General features: G+C 38.6%; 2 protein-coding genes across 2 annotated transcripts in view; one reads left to right on the top strand and one right to left on the bottom strand.

The window, feature by feature from the left end:
* SYN2 (synapsin II) overlaps positions 1–27947 on the bottom strand; it is a 180985-nt gene that overhangs the window by 62065 nt on the left and 90973 nt on the right. The window lies entirely within an intron of this gene.
* Positions 198–27225, top strand: TIMP4 (TIMP metallopeptidase inhibitor 4). The gene is made up of 5 exons (XM_074152180.1): positions 198–504; positions 18602–18699; positions 22482–22596; positions 23249–23373; positions 23531–27225. Exons 1-5 carry the CDS (start codon positions 378–380, stop codon positions 23726–23728), a joined length of 663 nt encoding a protein of 220 aa, XP_074008281.1. The 5' UTR covers positions 198–377; the 3' UTR covers positions 23729–27225.

Raw genomic sequence — 27947 nt, 5'->3', positions numbered from 1 at the left:
ATACTTTTAAAAGATGTTTTTGCAAAGGCTTTTGATTATTAATAGTTGTTCTGACTCATAAGAGCAACACTGCACTGCTTGCTAAGGTAACCTCTCCTCTGGTACCGGAACTCTCACCAATGATGTGCTTTTTCCTCGGAGGAAGGCGGAGTTGGGAGTTGGTGTCAGGGCCATAAATAAGAGGGTCCCATGTCAGGGGAAGGAGAAGTCAGTGAACAGGAGCGTATACTCGCAGCGAGCATTAGAGGGCTTTCCTAAACCTCCCCGCTGCCGAAACCCAACCGCCCGCGGAAGCAATCAGGCAGCAATTAGCAAGTTGAGCTGGAAAACCAAGCGTAAGGAAGCGTTTTTCCCTGGCGGAGCGAGCGTCGGTCGCCATGAAGCCCGTGCCCAGCGCCTTGCTGTTGTCGGCACTGCTGGTGCTGAGCCGGAGGCCGGCGGCGGTGGGGGCCTGCAGCTGTGCCCCCGCGCACCCCCAGCAGCTCATCTGCGACTCGGCTCTAGGTGAGTCTGCGCTCCCACGGGGGACAGCGAGGGAGCTGCCCGCACCGCTCCCACGGGATTTTGGGGAGGAAGGTGTTTAACCAGGTGGCTCAGTCTCGCCCAGAATTTTAAAAGAAAATGACTGCAGAGATCCCCTTTAGAGAGAGGGGTATGGAAAAAATAAAACGTTCTGCTTCTCCTGGTTTTCCAGAACATTTTGTGGTTATAAACTGTTGAAACTGCTGTATTATTTAGTACTCTTTTTATAATTTCTAAGTCCTAACTTAGAGTAAGCAGGGAAGAATACCTGAACTTTCAACTGGTAACACTATCTGTAATATAATATTCTATCTAAATATGTCTGCTATGGGTAAACTATGCACATAGATTTTTTTTGTAGCATTTTGGGAAGAAAAAAAAAGAAAAAAACCCAAATAAAAGCCCCAGTGCTAACATGTTGAAACACTTGATCTTTGTTCTGCCATGCTACAATCTCTTTAATTGGTTGTGGGTTTTTTCTGTCATTTTCCAAAAATACTTGAGCAGGAAACTGATAGGCCCTTTATTTTCTGCAGATAAACTGGCTACAGCACTTGTGTATAAATGTAACTTTCCAGTCTTTAGGACAATTGTGTTTCAGCATATTCATTCAGCGCTACGGTTGTCAAACAACTTTTAGAAAGAAACTAAATATCTGAAAATGAGACTGCATGGGGATAAGAAAATGTGACATTTTGCAGTCCTTTGATTCCATTAGCTGCAGCTAAGGCTGGGTAGCTTCCCTCTAGTGTGAACAGTAAATGTAGAACATGAGTTTCCAAAGTGTCACAAAATTAGCATCTCTATGGGGCAGGCACTACCCTCTGCATACTGATTCATGGCTTTTATACCCTGACAGAAAATCTTTGTAGCCATGACAAACTCTAAGCTCTGTTTGCAGCCATCAGTTAAATTGGTTTTTAATCTGGTTGTGTTAAGCAATCTTTTTCATTAAGTTACCTACACCGGGCATTACAAACTTGGGGTTGTTTGAGGTGTGAAAGAAAATACAAGTTGTGCTACCAGGAGCTTAACCATCTATGTGTACATTTACTGTGTCAGTCTGCTGCGTTCTCAGACATAAGAAAGCGACAGTTTTTCAACAGACTTAACGGAGAGATTTTTGTAAATAAACAATTTCACAGCACAGAGGAAACTCAAAACTCATTATGAGCCATCTTCCTTAGGGAAGTCACTCTGGCCGTTCTTAATATATATATTAAGATTTATTCCATTCTTAGATACATTTTACAAATGGTAGATATATGCTACTTTTTATTTATATTTAAAATACTGAAGGTTGTAAAACAAAACTACTTTAATTTGTACTTGATGCTCAAGTTCTCACTTCTATAAACGTTCCTGTTTAAGCTAATTGCACCCCTTGGCTAAGCAGTGTTTGTATCAAGGATCCTTTTGCTTATCATTTCAAAAAGCATTTCTATATATTATAGAACAATAGAGAAATGTAGATATTAATTGGTATGTGGATACATATGCATTTGTACTTCAATTTCAACATCTTCATACTTCCAAAATATTGATAAACAAAGAAAGGGACAGCTCTTCAGCTACCAAAACCTGTGGGAGTTGAATGCTCATCCAGCTATTTGCTGAGACTAGTCAACTTTTTTCAGTTATTTTTAAGTTCATCCATTTCTGTACCCACAAACACATTCAAGTATTTCCTTGCAGAATAAAACTCTACCCCATCTTATAAAAAATAAGAAAACCACCACAAACCCATGCCATGCCTCTAAATTCCACAGTAAAGTAAAAACTGAGACAAAGTCTCAGTCTCGCTCACAGAGCTACCGACCACTGTATGTACTTCACTTACTGCATTATTTCTCATTTCGTTATTTATCTGTAACAGTTCTGATCCCTTATGATTTGGGTAAAGATGGAGATGGAGGGGACTGAATCAATAGACACGCCTTGAGCCAGTAACTGAATGTGTGAAGCCACTCAGAGACCTCAGCATTTATATGAGATACCCCAGAAAAAAAACAAGCAGAGAAATTCATTAAGTCTGGGACAAATCTTTTCACTTCTACTTTTGTTCACATGATTAGTGCTGTGACACTTTGTCTTTTACTGTGAGGAGGCTTTTGTGGCTCTACTCTTTCTAAATGCCCACAGCTACCACCCAACCTGAGCAACCTGGTAGAACTAACAGGCTCCCTGACAGAGCCACAGTAAGACAGCACTTTTGGTCCTAAAAGGTGCTGGCTAGAACTGAAATGCAGGAGGAGAGAAGAGCCCTGCAGGTGTTGTACATGGCAGGAAGACCAGTAAGGATGGGTAGTAAATCATGAGTGCCATGCCAGTCCTGCCATTTGTCTGACCTTGGCTTTGTCACTCTTCCCACCAAGCCTTAGAGGGTGTGATTTTGTACAAATTGCAGCAGCTTCCATGACCTTCTCAGTAATTTTAAATTTCACTTCAGAGAGAGGCAAATCCTCATTTGTAGGAAACGCCTAACACCATGAACATACACACCTTTTTTTTTTAAAAAAAAAGGGTGATTCATTCCTTTTATGTTCTTCTGAATGATGCTGAGGGTCTCCAAAAACATGCTGGATGCCTTCAAACCCCAGTGAACACCTACGCTGCTCAACAGGACTTTCACTGGAAATGAAGATGGGAGGTTTATGAAATAGCAGTTCTGCTCGTTATCAGTGCTGACCCCCTCGCCCCACCGAAGAATCCAGGAGGCTTTCTCCTTGCAGAAATGAAAGGTGATGAGGACGAGCTCTTTAACGTTTCAGTAGGGAGGCACCATAGTTTCAAGCTGATACAAGAAAATGCCTCTGATAATGGCCTTTTGGGATAGTGTCAAGAGAACAGATTTCCCTTTTGCCCCTGACTTCAGTCTCCCTGGACTCAATTCTAAACCCATGTTTACATCAAATTAGCCAATCTATAGAGAGAAACGATATATGTGGAGAGGCCCGATTCCTTTCTAAAGTCTTGTCACTTCATTCATGCTGGTTTTTCCCCTTAGGCATCAGCAAGGTTATTTTTTGGACAGTAGAACCAAGATGTAAATACTCTGCACTTCCTAGCTATGTAATGCCTGTCTTTAGCTATCTTTATCTTACCTATGTATACTCTACTTTTAAAGTTAGATGGATTCTTTCTGATTTAAATTCTTATCATTGTTGCTTTTTCTTAAACATATATCAACAATGATAACTTTGAGTGAATATCGGGCACCACCCTCCAACAGAAATGACCAACAGCTCTTGAGTACAAATAAATATATAATATAGCTTCAGAGAACAGTTCTATAGCTTTGGAGAAGAGTGGCACGTTTCGAAAGATGATGGAAGCTTTACAGCTGGAGCTTGGCAGCATTTTCAGCCTGGTAAAATCTCCTAAGATCACTGAGATCAGGCATTGTAAAGATGTGCCAGATGACATATTAAATTTTAATCACGTTTAAAAATAACAGTAAAAATTTTATTTAAATACACCAGAATTAAGTTTTCAAAGTCAGCTCCTCTGGGATAAAATTACAATATGCTATTTCTTTATTATTGACTTTCATATTAAAACTTTCATGGCTCCGTGTCCCATGATTTTTCCTCTCTGCACTATAATATGGAGTTTTGTACTGGAATGGATTAATTTGTACATTATTAGAGTGGGAAGTAACTTTACCCGATGGGGAAAATCAGCTTTGGAAAACGTATTAGAAAAGTAGACAGTACTTCTTCCAAGTTAGGAGAAAAGGTGAAGAGTGAAATTAAAGTAGACTTTATATTTTCTTCTTACTATATTAACATTATGCTCACTCAGCATATTCTGAATCTCAGAGTCTACCTGCTGTGAGCAGCGTGATTATGTGGCTACTGATTACCTGCACGTTTAGGTTGATGAGCACCTTCAGTGGGGTTTTGACACAGAATTAGGCAGCTATGTAGTTAACCTTCACATGTTCAGGAGTACAGCTTTCACACAAACAGTAATAACCATGGAACAAAAGCCCATTAAAGACAGGGATGCAACTAACCTTAGTCTTCTGTGAGGTTCCAACAGAGTCCCATGAGAACCCCCAACTTGAAGCGGTGGCTGGAGGGATGGGGCAGGACGGCCTCACTGAGGGCGGCTGGTGGCAGCCCCTGGCGGGACCCTGGATCACCAGCTGTGCCTTCAAACACCTCATGGACAGACTGAGGGTCACACCGCTTACCTCTTGAGTTGCCTCCGGTCCTTTAGACTTCTCCAGAGCAGGGAGAGATCATGGTACTTGGCATATGATCAGCATTTATGTTATTGTCCTGCCAAACGAAGGCAGATCTTACTGCTCCATAGCAATGTCCTTCCTCTAGAGTAGAAATCAGGAACAATAATATACAGGGATATTTCTAGAGTAACCTCTTCCCAACTGGAAAGGATTGTGCTGTGTTTCTCAGGGGTCCCATACTGACATGAAAACTGAGTTTCTGCTCCAAGACTTGTGAATTCGATTATAGAAATCATGTACTGGACTTTGGCAGTTCTAGTTCTCTCTGAAACAACAGGCGAAGCACAGCACCTGAGCCTGTTTCTTACAAGAATTACTACAAAAAAGAAGTTGTGAGAGTGTACGGGTGCCATTGAAAGAGCATGTTGCCAGAACAATATTTGCAGAACCCTAATTATATGAACCAATGAATCATCTTAAAACCAGCTAGAAATTGTACTAATCTCAAAAGTACTGTTATTCATATTTGGTAGGCTTAACGCAGAGGTGCTGAAAATGAGGTCATTCTCTTACCCTCCTGTCCTCAGCAAGTGGCTGAGAAGAGCTGAATTCCAGCCCTATGCTCAAGAGAGTCCCACAAGTGCTCAGAAAACAACACTGGCGTGGAGGAACCACCAGCAGTCAGACCCTTCCCAATCTCCACTTTCTGCTATATGACTAATATTAAGTTCATTGACGAAAATCATCGAGAAATAGACATCTTACCCTTAACTCACTTTTCAACAGACTCGGAAACGGTAGAAATACCAAACCCACCTTTCACCTATTCTGGCTGTACCACGTCCCACCAAAGTCAGTCACACAAAAGGGGATGAGTTTCTTTACTTCTGTACGTACGAAAGAATTACATAGTCATTTTTCTTACTTGTCTGCTATGCATAACTTTATGCACATCAATAGTATTTTCAAGTAAAATTTAAAAACCACCAAAACGACATGAATCTTAGGAAGTTACTCAGTTTAAAGTAGCTACTGATGCACTTAGAGTGAAGCTCTTAACAAAGAAAAAGATATCTGTGTCCCTGCCAAGGCCCATCACTGGTACAAACGCCTGCACATTACAACTAGTTACAATTGCAGTACATATAGATTTCTTGGCGTCGTAGCCTGAAACTTCTAAATGCTTTCAAAAATACAAAACCCGACTGCAGAGATGAGGTGCTGTTAAAGACTGCTTACGACTGCACGTATTTGTACCTGTCTTTGCTGAACGGTCAATAAAGCACTTCAATATTCACGTTTGGTGAATTGCTGGAGCGCTGCTATGGCAATAGCAGTTGGAGTCCTTCCATTTACTGATGATATTTAACAAAATGTTAGTGAAACAGCTTCCTAGGATAAAGACCGAATTTCTTCTTTGGGAGTAGGAAGTATTAATGAGTGAGATCTACAAATAGCCTTACATCTACTTCAGGTCTTAAGACAGAAGCAAACATTTTGAGAACTTACTTCAAAATTCCGCATCTAGTTAGTCTCCTAATTGAGTTTTCGCCTCCGAATATAAGACCTGAGCTGCATTGCCAATATCGTGCAACTCTAAGAAATAATTTCCAATCTTCTGTAATTATGGTTCTGCAGAATCCTGCCATTTAAGCATGAAAATGGGGCTCAGTCTGGAAAAATGCAGTCACTCTCCTTTCCTCCGCGTGTTGAACTTTTTCATGGCAGCGTTCCCAACAGCTTAAAAGTTGTAGCTGTAAAATGAGGTGGCATCATGGAACTGAACAACAGGACAGAATTTTAAGGAGCCAAATGCATTGAGCACAACGCTCCTGTCAATTAGAAGGTAGTTGACAACCATAAAATAATTTAGCTTTAGTGAAAAAAACAGAGCCGAGTATTGTATAGTAAAGTGAAATCTCAGAAGAATTATGTGAGTTGCCTGATTTAGAAGTAACTCAGTAACACGGACTCATTGCTGAGTATGTTATAAGCGCGGGATAACAAAATCAGGAACTGTGTTACTTTGATTTAAAAGCCTGCATTATAACGCGAAGAAACTCAAACCCCATGATTTCAAAAACACCATTGTACACACGCTGTGAGGAAAACAAAACGCAAGCCTAGAAACAAAGATTAAATAATATAAACCACAGAACATGAAAGACTGCCAAAGGCTTAATCCTATTAATCTACCAACTTTAATCCCTAACTTTCTCATTAAAAAGTATCTCAATAATGGGGGGTTTCTTCCGCCCTGAGGAGGGGGCATGGAGCTACGAATGGAAATCTACAATAACATTATGTATGTTGTTCTACAGACTTTGGAGTATAAAGAGAGTGTTATTCTTCAGCTGAAATTAGGCAGATGTTGATTACTAGTCAAATGATGTGGTATTTGAGGCTTGTGAAGTAGAGAGAAGTATTTCTGGTAACATGAGTAGCAGCTGTAAAAACAGCGCAGAAAAATAAAACTGACCTTGAACAACATTAGGAAATCATGCTATTTTTTAGGGAATATTTAAGTTAAAAGAATACCACACATCTGTGAAAAATACGCTCACCTCTTCTATTTGAAACTTTATAAAATCTAGATTTTAAAACCTCACTCTCATAAATTGAATGTATTCTTCTAATTAAAGAAAAATAAAACTGCATAATCTTCTGGTTTAACAAGGAAGCCAAACCTGATCAACTCTTGCCTTCAACATGAGGAATTTTGGCATCCGGAGCCAAAAACACACCGAGATTCAAAAAATCCTGACCTACCTGAGAGTCCTAATGAGCTTAAATACAGGCCTCCTACATTTTGAAAGCCTCCAATGGAAATGCATTTTGGATGCAGACTAGCAGTTCTGCGTTAATCAAACACAAGAGAGTAACCAAATTCTGCAAAGCATTTACATTGAAAAATAATACAGTACAAATTAGTATCCATATGAAATGGTGATAAAATTCCTTGGTATCTGCTTTATCGACTCCAGAAGTATTCACAGGTTTTTCAAGCAGGTGAGTTGTTGGAATGCAGTAATTGTTTCTGAATAAAAATGCCTTGAATAACAGTGAATGATGAAATATTTATCATCGATATCTATCATCTAGGATAGATGATAAATTTGCATATTTGCACAGTGGCTGTATTAACTGGGTAGAGGGACCCACACCGATGAACATGTTAAACCTTCTCAAATACATGTGACCTATCCTTCAATGTGCAATACGTAGGTCTATTCACCGTCTTTTTTCCTTATTTGTTATTTTGCATTGGGTTAGTAGAATTTAGGTCTGCCCCAATAGTTAAACTAATCTTTGCCTTCAGAAATTGCTTTAGCCCAAGTGGTAAGACTTTACTAGAAGGATTTGATTTTTCAGTTACAGATATGATTGTCACCTCACCACACTTACCTTCTCATGCAACTGGAAGCACCACCAAGACCAGGCAATGCTCCTCCATACATTGCTTTCCATAGAATCAAGGAAAAAAGCCTGCTATTGTTACAGTTACATTCTTCAACAAGCTCAGTGGTTACAGATCCAAAACACTTATGTCCAAATAACCCACTAAGTTCCACTACTTTTCTTTCTTGTGATTTCACAAAGTGTGGCTCAGTTAATTACTGTGCTGGTGATCTACAGATGGCTGTAAGCATTTATTCATTGAACATCAGAAAACTAAAATATAAAGCAGGAAAAATAAAATCGTCTTTACATTCTAACAAGCATAAACATCTCTTGGACTAAAGATTCCTTGACTTTGGGTCTAGGAGTGGTGGGGGAAGAGAGAATAGTAACAGTGTAGACTTACAGTTAAGAAATCCATCCTGCAAACACAGAGGAAAAGATTTTTTCAGATTCACTCAGTATTGTAACCAGTCTTGCTACAATAATTCTGTTTGTATCTAGAATTATTAACTAGTACAACAGCTTCAGGCACCTGCGGTGGGTTACAGTGTTGTAATGCAACTGCTGTTTGCTGATCTGTCTTGTTGAAAGACAAATTGAGAGATGAGCTGTTTGCTAAACACACTTGTTCCTCTTCAGCTGTTCAAAGATCAGTCAATAGCACCTTGCTTGGTTCTCAAAAGAGAGAAGGAAGTACAGGGGGTTAATGGTAGGTTTCCACTCCCAAAAGAGTAAGGATGATCTAGCATCTCAGCAGGTATCCTGAAGTAATCATCTATCTCTTTACTGAAATCTGTAACAACTAAAAAAGCTTGTATAATAATTCAGAAATTAACACTGCAGAAGAATGGTTGCAGTCTCCTTTATGTCATAAGCCCCCCGCAGGATCAACACTCTTCTGTAAGAAGAAAAGAAATACTTGATTACTTTGAAACTATTCTTCAGAGGAGATGATGGTGGCCAACAAATTTTGATTAAAAAAGAACAACAACAAAACCAACAAAACCAACTGAGGGTAAAGCATCTTGACACCCATGGCAGAAGTGGTCTCTAGCTGACTGGAAGTGCTTGACATAGGAAGAATTATGGCCATTGTAAACCATAAATATATATATATAAAGGAGAAGAACAAAATCAGAGATATTTTGCATTAAAAGGATGGAACCTAAACCACATGGATGCCAAATTCTTCTTTAAAGCAGTTAAAAATTAGTGGAATAATGAACAAAAGATGAAGCCCTTTCAGTGTTCCAGTAAATTCATAACAACCAGATTCTGAAAGATCACAAAAAAATTTGAGTCAATTTGCAAAAGTGCAAGTTGCCTCTGAGTTTAACTCAGGTTCTTTATCGTAAATAAAGATACGGATTTACATGCCTCCAAGTTAAAAACCAAAGTCCTGAAGCAATAAAAAGTAGAGCAGTTTTTGAAAACATAGACTACAAGCCCTTTTTGTATGCAACTCAAAATACATGACATGGGGTTATAGCACTAGCAAAGCCCTTCTCTGGACTCAGAGCAGAGAAAAAAAGAAGAAAATTTATAAATGGGAACAGGATAAAAAGTAATGGCATTTTTATGAGACTACAGTTGGCAAATCCTTCAGCATGAACAGAGGAATATCTGCTGTTAAGGGACTGGCTTTGAAAAGGTCTTAGCCGTTTCAGGTTAAGGGCAACTTATTAAGTCATAACATTATTCTCATGGTACTGGCACGTGATAGTGTTACTCAGTACTTTGCTCATTAAAACGCAGCAGACCTGATCCCTGCTCCAAGTGACATATGTAACAACGCAAAGATTTTCACAATCAATGGATACACACAGTCTCTTACTCAGTGAATGGCATGTGAATGCTCAAGTGCCTACAGACAGTACAGGCACTTCTAATCTATTTCATAGGTTTCTTTTTTGGAGATTTCAAATAACAGAGAGAGCACTACTGCTAATTCTTTTGGAAGCTAACGCGTACAAACCAAAAAATCACAAATTAAGAAAATAAAAATCTTCATTCTCCTAAAAATTACTTCTAAGTCTCTAAAATAATCTGCTTTAAAAATATCAGTGTTTGTAAAGCTGTATTACTTATTTTAAAACATTATTTTCATGTTTTAATCAACCAATAACTTTTGCCCTCTTTTGGACAAATTGCCTTCTTTTGGCAGCACTAGTGATACAACTGGTTTAAGCCCAAGTTAAGATGCTCCTTTTGTATTGCCAATACTCCTTTCTTCCTTTTCACATGTCTTTTGAAAAATTATAACCTTTCCCATATACAGATACATGAATACATATTACATGAATATTTAAGTTAATAAGTTAATTTGCTTTTTTCATTGTTGAAACTCAAAGCTTTACAACAAGCAAATGGTGCAAGGAAGTCTGCCGTATGACTGAACAGTTTATAGCATATTTAGTTGAAAATCTGGCAGGGTTGCATAGGGAAGGTGGTAATGCTGGAGAGGTGGGACAGGTGCTCCAAAGCACGGAGTAAGACTTTCAAAACCTCTTGTACATTTGAGAGGTTGTGTAAGCAATATGAATCAGCGGCCAATACACACTGTTCTATTTAGAATTCTATCCTTTCCGTCCTCTGCAGTATTGCTTTCAAGGGGGTTCAGTAATTTTTGTCTGTTGGGACAAGTCCTGTGCAGATTCCTCTTTCTTTCTGAGGTTAAGATTACTCTCCTGGCCTGCCGACTCTTCCCTCTCTGCAAGAAAAGTTAACCATAGTCTCCAATCTAAAGAATAATTTATATTTTTATTGGTCCTATCTCTGTACTCATGGAAGCCAAGTATTCAAAACTGTGCTCTTGGGTTTCTCTGGCAGCTCTAATAGTGTCACTTGTCAGTGTTCTTCTTCAAGAGACCTGGAGTTTGTAAGATTGGACCATAATATACCGGCTATAGTATCTATAGCATCTAGACCCAAAGAAGGTAAATGAAATAGTGTGTCTATACCCTGTCTTTGGACTTCAAGGCATTTATCTCGGACTCCTGGCATTATTTTACCACCATCTGAGTTTAGGTGGATACCGTAGATGAGGCCAGTTCTACTCCCAAACTTTTAGCTCGTTTGCTTTCCAGTTTGTATTTCAATTCTTGGCCAGTTACAGATAGATGCCTGATTCAAACTGGAAACAAATCAAACCTGCAATCATGTACGCTGAGCAGACTGCTCCGAACATAGAAATTCCACCTGGAATTGCTCTATGGGTATAAGAAGGAATGAATTATGGTCCTTTCTGTGACTGTAAGCTTCCTCTCCAGTCTCACGCTGGGCCCGCTGAAGTAACTCACCCCCAAAATTGAAGATAGGCACTGCTGAAAGTCTCATCACCAGAGCTGCCCCCAGTCTTTACAGAATACCAAGTATTTTAACACTTATACTACAAAAGGAGGGGGTGGTCTGGATTGCGCTGATCACTACTAGAATGACAGGGTGTTAATAAAACCCTTTCTTTCTTAATCCTACGGGAAAAAAATTTTAAGACAATCCCCCACCCTTTGGTTGCAAATGTTTGTTAACAGACAGCTCTTGGTTTAGTTTTGCTCTGGCTGTAACGTAACCTGCGGCGCTGCCAGCGCTGTCCTGCAGGCTCTAGTTATTCTAGGCTATGAATATTTTCCAATATTGAAAGTGTGTTATGTCATTGATTAGTTAATGCATCAATTCTGGAAGTTTCCCTTATGATACAGCAAAACAAATAAAGGCATACAAATTTAAGAAAGCCTTTTATAGTTAATTTAAATGAGGAGTCAATGTTCTCAAAAACAGGCACATCTTTCTTAGATGGTATAAAGCTGTATTAGCCCCAGTAAGAATTACCACCAGGTAAACTGAGGATTTACTATGAATTTCTATTCTGATGCACCCACCTAAGTAGGAAGATAACCCCCATTTCATAGCAGGGGCTACAGAAAGAGCATAAATACAAAAGAGTATAAATATAGTTTTACAGATGTGTCCTAAGAAGCCGTTCCCCTCCCCACTATCCAGAATGAAGGGTGGAGGAAAAAGTGCACACCTGGAAGCTCTACAAGCCTCTCATCAGAGGAGCTGAAAAAGCCATTTCCCATAGCGACCCTGCACGGCCGGCAAAGCCCAGACTCCGTTCTCTTGTTTCCTAGTTTACTGTGTGATTATTTAAGATCACTGGACCCCAAAACTTGACCTTTACAGCTACAAACAAACAACGTGGAGTCCGTTCTCCTCAATGTTCTGTTGATAACTGCCTTCAGCGAGTGTGTAAACCCAAGACGTACCACAGCCACTGTCATGGCTGAGGCAAAATCCAGAAGAGCAAACTTCTTTCATTAATGTTTTTTGAGAAAAAAAAATTCTATAATAGGCTTTTGATAAAAAAAACCCCAAACGTTCCTCCCCGCAAGAAATCAACAAGACTTTTGGACGTGAAGAATTTTTGAATTGAAACATCAAGTTCTGAATACAGGCAAGGTCTCTGTGGTCGGTGCTCCTGCAGTTGTCATTGCAGTATTTCCCCTTGACCCATATTCCAGGTGTGATCCTCCAGGAATTGGAGACAGTTATGGAGCAAGTTTAAGCCACTGCACCCCAAAGAGAAAAGTTCTGACAGATAGAGAGGGGGACAGATAGATAGATGAATTTTAAAGTAATCTTACTGTAGAAGGGTGAGCAAAAACAGCTGCGTGTTGTGCATGTGAATGTTTTCATTTTGGTGAAAGGACATATTTTTATATATAAAAGTTCATTTGAATGTAGGGGCCTTCAAAATTATGTACATACATATTATGTGCCCATAGTTCTGCTTTATTTCTTACTGCATACTGCGACTGATACGTAATTTCAGAAAAACACTTTAGTTTTCAATTTTTGCACATTTGGATGCTATCTTCTATCTGTTCCCATGAATATTTGGGATGCCGTCCTCAACCCATCCACAGAACAACAATACACTTTTATTTAGGTCCTTCTCCTTGTGCCACTTACTCCTTGTCCCTACAAGAGCAATAGCATCTAGCAACAGTCTGATGGAAGTGCCAGACATCAAAGAGACAGGTAGAAATAAGTGCTCAAAAAAATCGCTCCTCATATTTTAGGTAACTAAATGAAAGGGCTAAACTGAGGCAATAAAATATAAGAAAGAAAAAGAGTTGCATGACTCATTATCACAACCTTGTTCATAACTTTTTAGTAACTTTTCCTGTCAACGTAGTTTTTTAAGTCTCATTTCAAGGTTTTTGTAGCAAAGTTGATTCTGATTATAAACTTGTGTGATATGAAATAAATTTTCTTGAGTTCTTGAGAGAAAGACTGCTTAAAAGCAATGAAGATTAAATTTCTATTCAGAAATCTATGCAGATATGCCAGAGTCCGTAAACTTAGTCTGAAGTGAGCTGGAGGGTACAATTAAAACACAGATTCTTCCTCAAGATGCCTGGTTGAAGGATGCTGCTACTCCTAGTTCCGATCTCAAATCTAGAAAGGGATCTAATTATCTGGACATATCAGGACTCGCTGCTTTTATTTTCTTACTGAAGGCTAATCTGCCCAAGCAGCAAGAATATTCAGCAGAAAGGATGGAGTGGAGAAGAAATCAGAGCCCTTCATTCACAGTTTAGGCAGCTGCCTATTTTTGGTGCGCTGTCGATGATGGAGGCGCCATTTCCAAAATTTGCAAGTGGCCTTAGAGGTGCATAAAAGGAGACAAACCCACGGCAAAGCAGGGACACAAAGGGCTGGCAGAGTCCCAGAACTACAGCTTCCCCTCATGCAGAACCTGCTGCTTTCTTCATGGACCTAAAAATCCCCTGCAAGGCTAAAGGACAGGATTTAGCCCTTATTTTCATGAACAGCAGCTAAGGCATCCCAGTCCAGACAATCTAGCCCTTCTGTTCATGAACCTACCTATTGCTGAAGGACCGGAGCTCTTAACTATGGAGTTTTGCTTTAAGCTGCAACTCCCTAACCAAAAATATATTCACTTACAAACCACAGGTATTACATAGTTTATCACTGATGCAATGAAAACTCCAGTGCAGCTAATATTGTCCCTGCCCAAGGCAGGGGGATTGGAACTCAATGATCTTTAAGGTCCCTTCCAATTCTAACCATTCTATGATTCTATGAATATTTGAAACGGGATGCATTCACCATGATAATAATCTATAAATCTAATTCTAGAAGACAGTGAAATATTTTTTTCTGAAATCATACCCCAGAGACAAAAATACTGAACTAAAGACAGCTTAAGTAAAACAACAGTTTAATTAACATTAAACAGTCCGTATTTCTCATAGTACTGTGATCTTAACACACTTGACAACTACAGTCAGACTTTCAAAGCTCCAAGTAGCTGCCTCCCTATCTGTCCATCTTTAAAATTCATACCCTTCCTAGCAATATTTTTATTTAGATTTTATTTATTTTTAGGTTTATATATTTAAAATAAGAATGCATATAAGCAGTTACAATGCCTTGTTCTCCTTTCCACTAGTATCTTAAATATTTTCCTATCTAAGTATTTTTCATTGTATAGTTACTGATATTTAACAGCTACTGGGGAAAATAGCTCATCTCTTTATCAGTTTTTACCTTCTCCCTTTACCTCCTATTTCTTAGCATAATAAAGTTATTCTGGAGAGTGAACTCCAATTTGTTTTCCTTTTTGAAGGAGTAATAAAGTTGACTACTTTTGTTGAGTAAAGTTGCCTGTCTTCAAACAATAGTACTGTGCGTGACCAGCAGGTTAAGGAGAAACACTGAATAGCACCATCTTAAAACTTGTATAAAGTACAACACTATCTAAAATAGTATCATAAAGAACACATCACTTAATAATACTAACTGGGAACAATGAGAGTAGTTCTTCACTAGACAGTTTTCTTTTTGTTAGAGTCTTAGAAATAACTCAGAGACTAAAAAGATACTACTTCTAGGGAACATGAACATCAGTGGACAAATCACAAAGATTTACTTTATCGTGGTTCCATCTATACCTATGATTATACCTACAACTCGGCCTTCAGAATACTGCTCAGTTCTTTGGGTCTCCTCTTCCATGAAAAAGATGGTCATATTTCATTGCATCTGTCACTTTAGTGTGGTAAAATTCACCTAAAGGCAGTGAATTTCTTGTTTAAAAAGCCCTTAGTATTAGTAGTTCCTCGTGATCATAAAATCTCTAATGGTACAGTTTATTTACAGGTAAATAATTAGTGTAGCTAATTTCAAAGAGAAATCACCCAGGTTTGGGAAAGATGCAGTTAATGCCTAATTTTCTACCTGTATTGTATATAAACACCTTTACATTGTACAAAACCCCACACTTTTCTCCTGACTGTATAAACACAAATATATCTGATGTTATACAAAGTAAGTTCAAAATTACCTTTTGTTCATGTAGAAATGGTTGGGAGATGTTTATTGTTAGTCAGAAAAGAAGGAATAAAAATATCAGTAACACTTTTCTAGTAAGGAATGCCCCATCGCCAAGGTGATAGGCCATTGTCCCCCATGACAGCAGGAATCAGAGCAGCAGTGGCTCAGGGGGGCGGCCACTCAGCACTACGGGCTCAGCATAACCGTGGGACCAGTAACTCCCAGTACGGTCTCTGTTCTGAGGCTCCACCGACCCTGCCATGTTTTAACGCGGAATGCATTTGAGGCAGAGTGAACTATCGATGCATATGTATTTCATATATGCAAATTCCCCATAAGGAACCTATAACTGTCTGACAGATAAAATGACATCATCGCACTAAACGACCAGAGGCTGTTCTCAGTCAGAGAGAAGCCGAGCCAGCCATGGTACACTTGAAACCATTTCTTGAAAAGAAGTGCAGAGTAGGAGGAATCCAAAGTTCTAACCACCCTCTGAACCACGAGCGGAGAGAGGGGGACGGCCAGGCCCAGGAATGCTGCATCAGGAAGTGCTTGTGGTTAAAAACAGAAGCAACCACATGAATAAGAGGTTTTAGGAGACAGCGAGACGACACTGATCGAAAAAAAATCATATTAAAGCACAGAAAAAAGAAAAACAAGAAGGATTAAAAGGCCCGAAAAGATCTGTGTGCATTTGAATCTGATTTCAGGATAACAGAGAAGTAAAACCCAAATAAGTAAAGATTGAGACATCCTGTAACAGTAAAACCTTGACGTTCACAAAGAAAAATCTCAATTTGGTCTTCTTTACCATCTGGAAGCTTTCTCTTAAACAAACAAATGAATGAAACACACACAACATAAAAACAGTTTTCCTTTTCTTCCACACACCCAGAAAAAAGATCTCTTAATGACAATCCCCAAATGTTGTACTTTCGGCCTCGCGTAACTCCATGGAGACCCTTTAAGTCAACACTGATCACCTGTAACGCTCCCCTCAGATGCTAACAAGCAGAATTTAGTAAAAATATGAAAATGAGTAATGTTTCAACATTAAACACGAGGAGAGAAGTAGTTTTAATCATCCTACAAATGTTTGCATTGAGTAGGCAGGAAGAGATTTCCCGCATATAAACCACATTATGGTATTAAGAAAATAGCGGAGCTAACTCCGAACCGTCCCCTCACCCCTTACCTTCTGCACTGAACGAACTCTTTAATGAGAAAACCTTTTTTTTAGGAAGTGATGATGCAAAGGAAAGCAAGGCAAAAAACCCCAGCACGATTCTAATTTGACCTTTCCAGCAGTATAGTACACACAATCCACAACACTTTTTATCTGGAATTGGATCAAAGCACTTAAGTAGTACTGTTAATTTGTGGGAACGTAACGCATCTGCAGATGATTAAAGAGATGCTGCCACTTACCATTTGAAATGAAGAATTTGCTGCTCATACTTGAAAGAACTCTTTCCTTCCAATCCAACCCATGAGCCTACAATGCTCCTTTAAAAGAGTTTAAATGGCTTGGGAGGAGGGAGCACTGTGCCAAAAGATAGAGGGCTAAGCTTTGAAGCTGTAGGCATCTGCACCACGTTGATTATTACATCCAGTTTGCTGTGCTAATAAGTGAGGAAATGAGAATTGCCCATGATTAGATGGGGCTGACCTCTAATTAGCTGTAAGGAAAATTACAATCCGGGTTTCTTATTCCTTTTCTTTAGATATGATGTTTAGAGGTCAATCTATCAAAGAAATGCTTTTGAAAAAGCATGATTTTGATGCCAAGAGATTTTCCTCTGCCTCAGCTTGCTATTTTTTTCAGTGAACAGGAAGTATGAGGAGTTCACTGTAAGAGTGGTCAAACCCTGGAACAGGGGCTAAGGGAGGCTGCAGAATCTCCATCCTTGGAGATACTCAAAACTCAGCTGGACACAGCCCTGAGCATCCCGATTCAAGCTGAGCAAGAGGTTTGACTAGACCTCCAGAGGCTACTTGTAACCCAACTTCTTTCTCAAAACATCATGCCTGTTTCATACTAATTTTGATAGAATGGTTCCTTTTGTCATGAAAAATGCAAACAAAATAAGGTGTTTGAGAGTTGCTGTCAGACTGAAGAACATTTTGTGGTCTCCACTGTAGCTGCAGATGCAGATGTCCTTGCCCAGCTCCTCCTCTGCCCAGCTGTGAACTGGACTTACAGCTGCCGTGGGGTTGGACTGTTGATTGCTCCAGCCTTTGCCAATATCTCTCCATGCAGATACAGATTGCTTGTTCTAACAAGTATGACATCTGCAGAGGGGCTGTAATCGCCATCCAGAATTGAGCAAAAACACGACTCTCAATACTTTTTGGGTGACAGAAGTCCCCAGAGAAATTCTGGCCATCTACCATATTCTTAGAATCCTGTTATTCTCCGTGCCTGATAACCCTGGGATATTTTCAACAACACATACAAGAGAGATGCTTCAAACAAACAGACAGGAAAAGAAACCATTTCTTCTTTCATAAAATCTCATGCTTTCCTTGTTTAAAGAATAGGAAATAAATCGAATGTGTCAAAAGAAGGAATAATTAATTTATACAGGTTAACACAATGACATGTTATGTTAAGAAAAATGCTAAAATCTACAGTCTCAGAAAAGTGAATTAAAGACTGTTCCTGTATTCTCATTTCATGCATGAAAATGATGCTTTAATCTTGTCTGGCACGGTCTTTCAGAGTGTTAACTTCAAGTTATTTAACTGATCAACAATTCTTCTGTCACCAACAGAAGTGTCTTTTTCTTTTGCTCACTGACTATAATGATGGGTTTTATAAAATTTTATGGGATTCGAATCTTCAAAAGATTTTAATGGACAGTTTTTGTCAAAACCGAGTGGTAACTTAATTCAGATTTCCAGATTCATGGAAATTCAGATTTATAACATCGGCAGCCCACTTGTTTTTATTTTCAGGAGTTAACTCAGTCCAGTGTTCTTGTAGTAACAAGCCTTAAAATCTACTTCTAGCTAAAGTGTAAAAACAATGCTAAAATCTATCAATGCAATTTTTGCTATTGCATGTAAAATTAGGCATGTGCTTATTTACATGTAAATCTTTTTCTCTATTAATTACAGTTATTCGAGCAAAAATATCCAGCGAAAAGGTGGTTCCTGCCAGTGATGATCCTCTTGATACCCACAAAATGATCCGGTATGAAATCAAACAAATAAAGGTACATGGAATCACTCAGCTACTTTGAAGTTCAATGCTGATAAACTATGTATATGAGTACAATTTAGCCCTAAATGCCTGGAGCTGGGAAAGGCTCCTGATGCCTCCACAGTCAGACCCAGGGGAACTACACAGAATAAATCAAAGTAGGGACAAAATAAAAAAATTTTAAAATCCACCTGTTTCTGGTGGATACTTGATCACCTCTGTCCCATTATGATATTGCAACTCTCTGACTGGATGATGTGAACTTTATAAACAGAAGAAAATATTTCCAGCTGACACAGCAAGGACCTTTGTTCATAACTGAATAGGGATATTTGCAGAAATGGGAGACCTTCCCTAATATTCATATGAACAAAAATCCATTTGTCTGAATGTTGCTGGGAAAGCAAACACGAAGCAGGAGCACCCAAAAATGCAGTCATTCAGAATCTCAGAGGATTTTTCCATTATTTGTTCAGCTCCAATAAGGAGACGTATTCATTAATGTACCGTAAGAAGACATTTCTTGATCCCATTCAAGTCACCATCGAACTCTCACTGATGTAAAAAAGCTCGCGATCTACCTGTCTCTGGAATACCCAAAAGACAGGCAGTGTCTGTCAAATAAAATGCGTTACTGTGCATTGGTGGGGTTTTGGTTTTGGTTTGGTTGTTTAAGTTTTCTAGGTGGTTTTATCTCTCATTTTTAATAGAATATTATTTTGTATTATTTGTATTGATTTGTATTATTTCATTTACTGGGAACCCTTAAGGAGATCATTATGAAGAGTTACATGCTTTAAAAAAAAATACACCCCTTCAAATTGTATCGGTAGATCACCTCACGAGTTTTACTAAGAAATATCTATGGTAAACAAGAATATCTCAAAATACTCACATGGATGGTTACCACACACGACTTCTGTTAAGGTTTTATAGCAATTTCAACAAGCCAATTCGTTTCACCTTGCTGAAACAACCCCCAAAGCTCTCCATCATCTGCCACTTTCTGTTGTCTCAAACTATTAAAGATATTTTCACATTTTTGTACAGAAATATTAAATACGATTTTGTTACTCATTTTCAGAAATAAAAAAAAGAAGAATGATGAGTTTTATTCATTTAATATATATTGGTTGGCATGTTAAGCTGCCATACATTTTTTTCAATTACAGTGATTTTCTTTTATTGCAATATTTACAGCATTATACTAAAGAGAAGAGAAAATATGTGATTTACATGCAATTGAGTATTTGTCTTCACAATGTTATTGTTACTGACTTGGTCATCCTCTCCACTCTGAGGAGCCAGCTAAATATTAAAGCAGTGCCATTAGCTTTTGTGGGACTTTGCCCTATATTATCAGAGTAGTGAAGTAAAGCACAAGATATTACTGTCATATATGAAATCAATACAGTTTACCAAATTAAAGTAGTATAACCAAAATTGCTAAGTTTTTTGCACACAAGCTGCATGGATGGAAACCCACAGAAAGAATCAGACTTGCTTAGCGAGAGGGTGGGTTCCCCTCACGTAGGAATACGAGGAGGTATTGAAGATAAACGCAAGGGCATCTACACGTTCCAAGGATGCTTGCAGTTTTAAAGATAGATATTAATCACTATATAAAGCTAAGAAAAGAAGCCATGATATAGCTGAAAAGGCTTGGAGAATAAAGAAAATAGAAGACTGTAATTATTACAACAGCAACATGCCAGAGACACTGAAAGTAATACAGATATTCTTTAAAAAAAAGTATTCTAAAATCTTGGTCTCGGTTCTGTACCTCAGAAGGGCAGGGACAGTGTGAATAGAGACTTTAGTACCAGGCTCACATCTCTGATCTCCCAATTCCTCACCTTTGTTTCCTATCTCAGTGAAGTCCTGCCAGAACCTGGAATGTATATGAACCATAGCACAGTGCAGGGCTGAATCAAGCCATCTTAACCCCTCACAGAGAAAATGTCCACACTCTTAGGAGATGGGAGAATATGATTGAGAAGATCAAATATGATTTACTGAGTTAAACAGAAGATTATAATCTTAAGAAGCGCTTTAAGAAATATCTAGGTCAAAACCCAAGATATGTCAGACCCTAATTTAAAAAAAACTTCAACCAAGCATCCAAAAAACCCCCAACAAAACAAACACCAAACTCATTTAAATATTAACTAGGTCTCCATTATCAGTTGCCATGGATATTCTTTTTTTAGTAGCTAAATCAGTTTGTGTTGTCTGCTTAATGCCTCAAGTTAATTTAGATCAAGTGATGAGGTATTAAAAGTTGTCCCCTGCTATACACTGTAGCCCAACCAACGGTTTCTGAATGTGGAGAGCACTCAAATCAGGGACATCTGCACTGTTCACGTGGTTACTCTGTACCAGACATCTGTGCCTGGTATCCTCACCCTGAATAAGCTGGATTTAAGCGTAGCAGAAGCAGGGGATTCACGTTTCGGAGATGGCAGGAACCAAATGGCTCTCAGGAGTGCGGAAGGGCTGGGGCTGTCCCCAAAGTGCTGGGTTGGCCATCGGGCAGAGTGTCCCAACACACATCCAGCCTGCGCCTGGTCCCTCCTTTCCCCATCATTCCAAGAACTTTTACACTGGGCTGCTATACCACACTACTTTTATCTAATAAAATTAGACATATTTCCATCATCATCACATATGTTTTCTACTATTTTCGCTGCTGCTTTGTACAGGATACCGGTTTGGTTTTTGTTTTGGTTTGGTTCTGTGTGTTTGTTTTTTTTACTAAACATTTGAAATTCACATCTAATATTTTTGGACGAGAAGCCCAGTGACAACAACTTTGGCTTTTTTTATTCCATAAATAAGGCTTCAGAGAAATCAACACAGAGTGTATTTTCTAGTGCCCTGTAGCATTCAAACCCCCTGAGAGAACGTGAGTAACACGAGCGCGTTTTCCAGTGCCGCCAGCTGCGTGGGGGAGAGCTGCCCTGGGGAGCCCTGGGCCTCCCGCTTGTCCCCAGCTGTCAACACACAGCATGATGTCACCGAGCGGGGCCCCTGAAGCGCCGGGGGCTCGCTTACGTCATCGGAGGTGATGACAGCCACTCCAAGGTTGATTAGCATCCTATGGTTCCTTCTTACCTTCGGACACAACCCAATTTGGTTTGATCTTTTAATGGTTTATTTAAGAGTGATTTTCCTGGTGGGAAAGGCCAGTCTGACCACGGCACAGGCTTTGAACCTGAACCTCCCCGTTCTGGTGCTGCTAGAAATTCCCAGAGCTGCATCCCATTTTCCAACAGCTATTTGAGAAGGTCACATTGGGGAAAATTCTGGATGTGGAAACCCAGCTTGCTTTAATGATCGAATATGAGAGCAATGCTCAGTTTCTCAGCGTGTTTCACGTCCTTGAGATCCACACCATCACACTGCTCAGCATCAAATTCCCCATATTAATATACTGAGAAATTTTTGCATCTTATGATGCTGCAAGCACCTTGTTCGAGAGGAATGCTGTCTCTGCATTACTCTAAAGAGAAGACACCAGTAGAATATAAATTCAAGAGAAAGTTTTAAAGATCCACTAAAAACACTGGAAAAGCACATTTAAAAACCTGTTACTTAAAAAAATTAAGACCTCATTTCGTTCTAAAAATAATGGTCATGTTTAATTCAGTGTAGAGGAGGGGTCTAACTGTTGGTATTTTCTCAGACTTCAGAGCCTTTTTTAAAGAGCTGCACTGTGTACTTCTTTCAGCTGTTTGCAACTGTTTTTTCGTGTTTATTTTCCCCTCCTGACTTTCTGTTTCTGATAATTTTCAGATGTTTAAAGGATTTGAAAAGCTCAAGGATGTCCAGTACGTCTATACCCCTTTTGATTCATCACTCTGTGGAGTGAAACTAGAAGCTAATAACAAAAAACAGTACCTTCTGACAGGTAAAACGCAACGAAACTAATATACCTATAAAACTAGAAGCAACTGCTTAGATTGACTTTGCAAAAATATGCCAGCCTTTTTTAAAAAAATAATATATTTATGTACTAAATAATACAAACACAATGAAATGTACAAATCATGTAAAGCTGTAATTATACTGTGATCTTACATGTTCTCCATCCTTCAACCAACAATCTTAAAGCAGTTTCAAAGGAAGTCAAGTCAGTGACTGTGTAATCAGTAAATAGGAAGTATGCCATTATTGGTTTAAAACCAACAGTACCGATTTTCCCAGGAATGCAAACATGCTTCATGAGACAACACATGCCCACCTGCATGCGCATTTGGGATTCTAAGTAATGATAGATTTTTCTAGAGAGTCTTGAAATCTAGTTTAACATTTGCATCCATCCCTTGCTGGCAGATTATCAACACCTTTTGAAAAATATCCTTCTTAAATCTTTTACATTTATTCAGCATGCTATCCGCGGAATAGTTCTCTCAGTTATAATTACATTCACAGAAAAAAGTGTGAAATATGACTACTTTGGTGCAATTAGTTAAAAACTTCAGGTATTCTTGCAATTTATTTCAGTATTCAGCAAACAGTTTTATTGGCTTGCCTTCCTTTTCTTATTTTCCATGCTGTAGGACAAATTTTAAGTGACGGTAAAGTCCTCATCCATTTATGCAACTACATCGAACCATGGGACGATTTATCCTTGTCACAAAAGAAGAGTCTTAACCAGAGATATCAAATGGGCTGTGGCTGCAAAGTAAGTATAGATGGAACCGCTGTCTAACAGTGGAGTCTACCCTACAGCACTAGCAGCTTTCACTGGTGGGAACTGCTCTCTTATACACCCTATATTTTATAATACCATTTTAAAGAAAGCTGCGATATACTGAATTAATGTACTGCTTCCCGTTTAGATCACTACCTGCTACATGGTGCCCTGTTCCATCACCACACCAAACGAGTGTCTCTGGACGGACTGGCTGATAGAAAGAAAGCTCTACGGGCACCAAGCCAAGCACTACGCCTGCATCAAGAGAAGCGATGGCACTTGCAGCTGGTACCGAGGTGGTCCTCCCCCAGAGAAAGAGTTTATTGATATCAGCGAACCTTAAAATCATCACTTCCTAAAAAGCCTTGGAGCCTAATTCCATCAAACACTGCACGCTCACAGCTTTGAACTGCCATCCTCTAATGTATCTGTTGCTTAGAAACAAAAACAAATTGTCCTGTACAGCTAAAGTCCGAGTCTGGGGAATTGGCACTCGCGCAAGATGAGGAACAAGCCTCCTGGAGGTAGCTTCTCCGTAAAGTTATGCTTTGTACAGAGAGGCTCAAGCTGAGAGTGCTCCTCTGTGTCCTCTGAGGCATAACGAGTTGCCCTTTTACCAATATGAATGTACAAGAACAAAAGAATTGCCAGAATTTTGTCCCCTGTTTCTCTTAACCTACAGATTAAGAGCGCCCCATGTTTTATTCCAAGTCTTTCCGATGAACTACGGAATGTTTTATAGAACTATTTTTTTCTGTATGAAAGTTTTCTGATACAAAAGAATTATTGTACAGTGTATATGTAAAGTATTATAACAATGTGCTATAAAAAAAAAGATTCAAAAATCCCTGTATTTCCTTATCTGTTGAAACAAGATGAACACTTTGTGATTAAAACAATCTGTGCTCCGTATTTTGTATGTTACTTACACCATAGCTTTCTTTACCTATAGAGTTGTGACTTTCATTGATAACCAAGTTAAGAAACAGCCTTGATAATCAAAATCCTCTTACCCAATTCAATATTCCTACAGATCAGCTATAACTTGTTGAAAGAAAAACCAGATGTTCTAATGCTTCAGCATTTTATGGAATGCAAATAACGACAGGCTAAAACTGCTTATATTTACAGAAACCACATCCATCATCACGGCAGCTGCAGTACTCCATAATGCCTCTAAATATGCAACGTGCTCATTGTATTTCAGCGCTGCTAAAGCCTTGGGTTTAGAAACTCACGTGAAAATACGTGCAATAGGTACTGAATAACTTCCACTGCAAGTGATTTCTGCAAAGCTCTCAAATGTTTGACCATATTTAATAGTTTATATTTGCATTAATGATTTTTCATTCATCAATACCCATCCTCCTCTGTCACAATGAATTTGGTAACTCATGAACTTATACTGGAGAAGTGTTACAACGTACTTTGCCTTTTAGTTTTTTTGTGTCCTAACTTTATGAATTGATTACTGTAGTTAGTAACTAATCTCATACATGTTTAAGTTTACAAATGTAATTCAATTCACAGTGGTAAAACTTAAGAAATTATTTCAGTAAATGCCAAAGTTTAGACAGTTGTCCAACTGCTTGTGTTCTAGAAACTGGATGAGAACCGTCACGCAGGAGATGAATCTCTAATAGCTGCCATTTCTGACGTATTTTATTCTCTCCAATTTTCTCCATTGGGTTTCCTTCACTGCATTCCAATTTTGGCTAGAAATTACTCTTATGTATTCCTCATGGGTGAACTTAAAATGACAGGCAGAGATGCAGACAGTTGTGTTCTCGTTTGGTTCGATCAGGGCTATTTCAAAGTCTAACACGAATGCTTTACTCACCTTGCTAATGACCCTTCCGGCCCACGGGCTCATTAAGAATCGGAGCTGTTACCACCTACTGGTTCAAGGGTCCAGATTTCCAAACAGTGCCTTGAGTCTGTTTGCTCCAGAGGCCTTATAAAAGCATTGGGACATATACTTGCAAAGAAAGTATGCACATCTTTAAGTGTATAAGGCATCTCTAATTCCATTTAATTGGATGAAGTAGTAGTGTGGGGATAAAATTCAGCATGTTCCAAGTATCCTGTCACACCCTACCATATGCTACACTGGATATAGAACGTAGACTTGCAAAAAAATCCCTGTATAAATTATTTTTGTGACATATTCTGTTCATGTTTCTAATGTTTATTTTGACAATTGCATCAATCCGTATTTAAAGGATAGGTTTGAAAACGCAATTGGGAGAATAAATGTTCTTACTTAAAATTTTTATAGCTAAACTTGTACAATTCCAATCAAGTGCAAATGGTGCAAGGCCAATAGGAAGACACGCCATTATTCCTTTTAGGAATATATGTCCCTTAATAGCCCTTAATAGAATAACATTTCATTTTTTATTTACTGTAAATCAGTTTTGCTCTTTTAATTTACAATCCTAAATTAAAACACCATATATTTGTGTTGCCAAATGGAAAGCCTAGCTCTTTTTCTGCTTTGCTAAAGACAAACAAAAAACTACCTAACGTTAATTTGGACCATAGACTTATTATGGCTACTTATATAAATGAAAAGAAAAGGTTGCATTCCTTCCAAAAAGGAACTGATATTGCAGAGACAATATTGACAGTGCTGTTTACTGCCAGTGCTGTGCATTTACATTACTAATTTACAGAAAGACTTAAACAAGAGCACTTATTTCCTCACGTCAAACCAAAACAATTCCTAGACAAGGCTGCAGGAGCCTAATAACCACACAAAGTCTGACTCAAGCACATGGCTAATTAATATTCAATACATGTAGAGAGGAGCATTTGTTTCCAAATCCATTTTGATGCAATGGTGCCTTTTGAATGGCACTCTGCAGCAGAGATATTTTCTGCTTTTTAACTCAACATAGTCCTGTTTCTACTTCAGTTTTATAGTAAATTAGACCTTAAACTCAACTAACGCAACTCAGACTGCCTTAAGTACCTTGTAAAAATAAATGTTTTCTTTGATGTTTATGAACAAACTGTAATATGAACTGTATGACATATTTAAAAACATTTTATATTTGACCCGCCATGAAATAACCCGTATGAGGTGTTTCAAAATTAATGGCCGTCCACTTTGATTCCTGTCTGAGCATAAATCTGGCCAAACCTCCCTCAACGGATGGTACAAAGATTATTTTTTTTTTTTCCCTCGTATTAATAAATATAGCAAGAAAAGCTTTACAAAAAACCCTCTCAGAATGAGGTTTTATTTTCCCTAAGATTCAGCACTGATAAGGATTATGAAGAGGATTAACTACAATGCAGCACTCTGAATATGTTATTTTCCTAGCAAGACTTTTTACTGCAGTGGCACTGATATATTATCAACAGTCGATTATTTTTACAACATTTTCTTTTTACTTCTTGAAACTGCGTATATGCTATAGAAAGGTTAGAGCAGAAAGATAGCCTGATACAACATTTGATTTTAATTTGAAAATGACTCACATGACTTGTAAGAGCAGGGAGAAGAACGGAGAAGGAAGATTTTACAGGTGAATGGTGGAAAAAACAACGCCTTGAATATTGCTGGCTTTTTCTCGATGTTCTGGTTATGTTTTAATTAAATTGTCCAACAATTATGTTGAAAAAGCCGGGTGGTTGTTTCTTTTCATGACAGAGAACATAAGAGGTGTGAATGTAGTGAAATAAAGGGAACTAATTACCGAGGGAAAGGCTGTAGATATGACTCAACTAGCAGTGAGTTCAAAAAGCCTCACAGAGTTTTGTGTAGATTTAATCAGTCTGAGATGAATGTTTCTGTTTCAAAAAGTGTTTCATTAAAGCAGCTCCATTTTTACACAAAAGAATGGCATCTTTGTTTATTTACCTTTTATTGCCACCTAAAGACTCGGTACCAATGATGGCCCTAGTGTGAAAGAAGCAGCAGAAAGAGAAGCCCAAGCGCAGCTCTGGCAGGCTCTGCTGAGAACTCAATGCACAGAGATTCCCCCCGCTCCCCCTACCCCGACTGGTTTGCACTGGAGGAGAGGCAGAGAGCTCTAGGTTACGATCTGGGGAATAAGAAGGGAAGAGGCGAACACAAGAGGAACTACAAAAACTATTTTAAACTGTAAATACCAAATTCCATAAGAGTAAATGCAAATGAGGCCAGCTATTAATAAACAGTGTTTAAAAAACCAACAAAATTTAAATAGGATGATATGATTTCAATTCATCAACCAGAAGACTGATACTCAGATCATCTCGCAACCCATTCTAGAAATTTGAATATAATGTTATCTTGTACCATGTCGCCTGATTATTTCTCAAGCCACAAAGTTCCAAATAATTTCCTCAGGAGGAAAAAACCAAGCAAATGAGCTTCACCACAATCGGTGATTACAGCACCTCGAAACCACCTATGGCAACACAATACTGAAATGCACTCATTTTCTCTAGATTTAAGTTTCATTACGATAAACGTGTAAAAAATTATTCAGCTGTGGAGAACAGCAACATTCAAAAGTTCAAACAAAAGACAAATAACTTATCAGTTCAGACATTAATGAGCAATGGAGAGG

Source organism: Numenius arquata, chromosome 8, assembly GCF_964106895.1.
Source record: "Numenius arquata chromosome 8, bNumArq3.hap1.1, whole genome shotgun sequence".
NCBI lineage: Eukaryota > Metazoa > Chordata > Aves > Charadriiformes > Scolopacidae > Numenius > Numenius arquata.
This window is presented reverse-complemented; position numbering and strand designations above follow the sequence as displayed.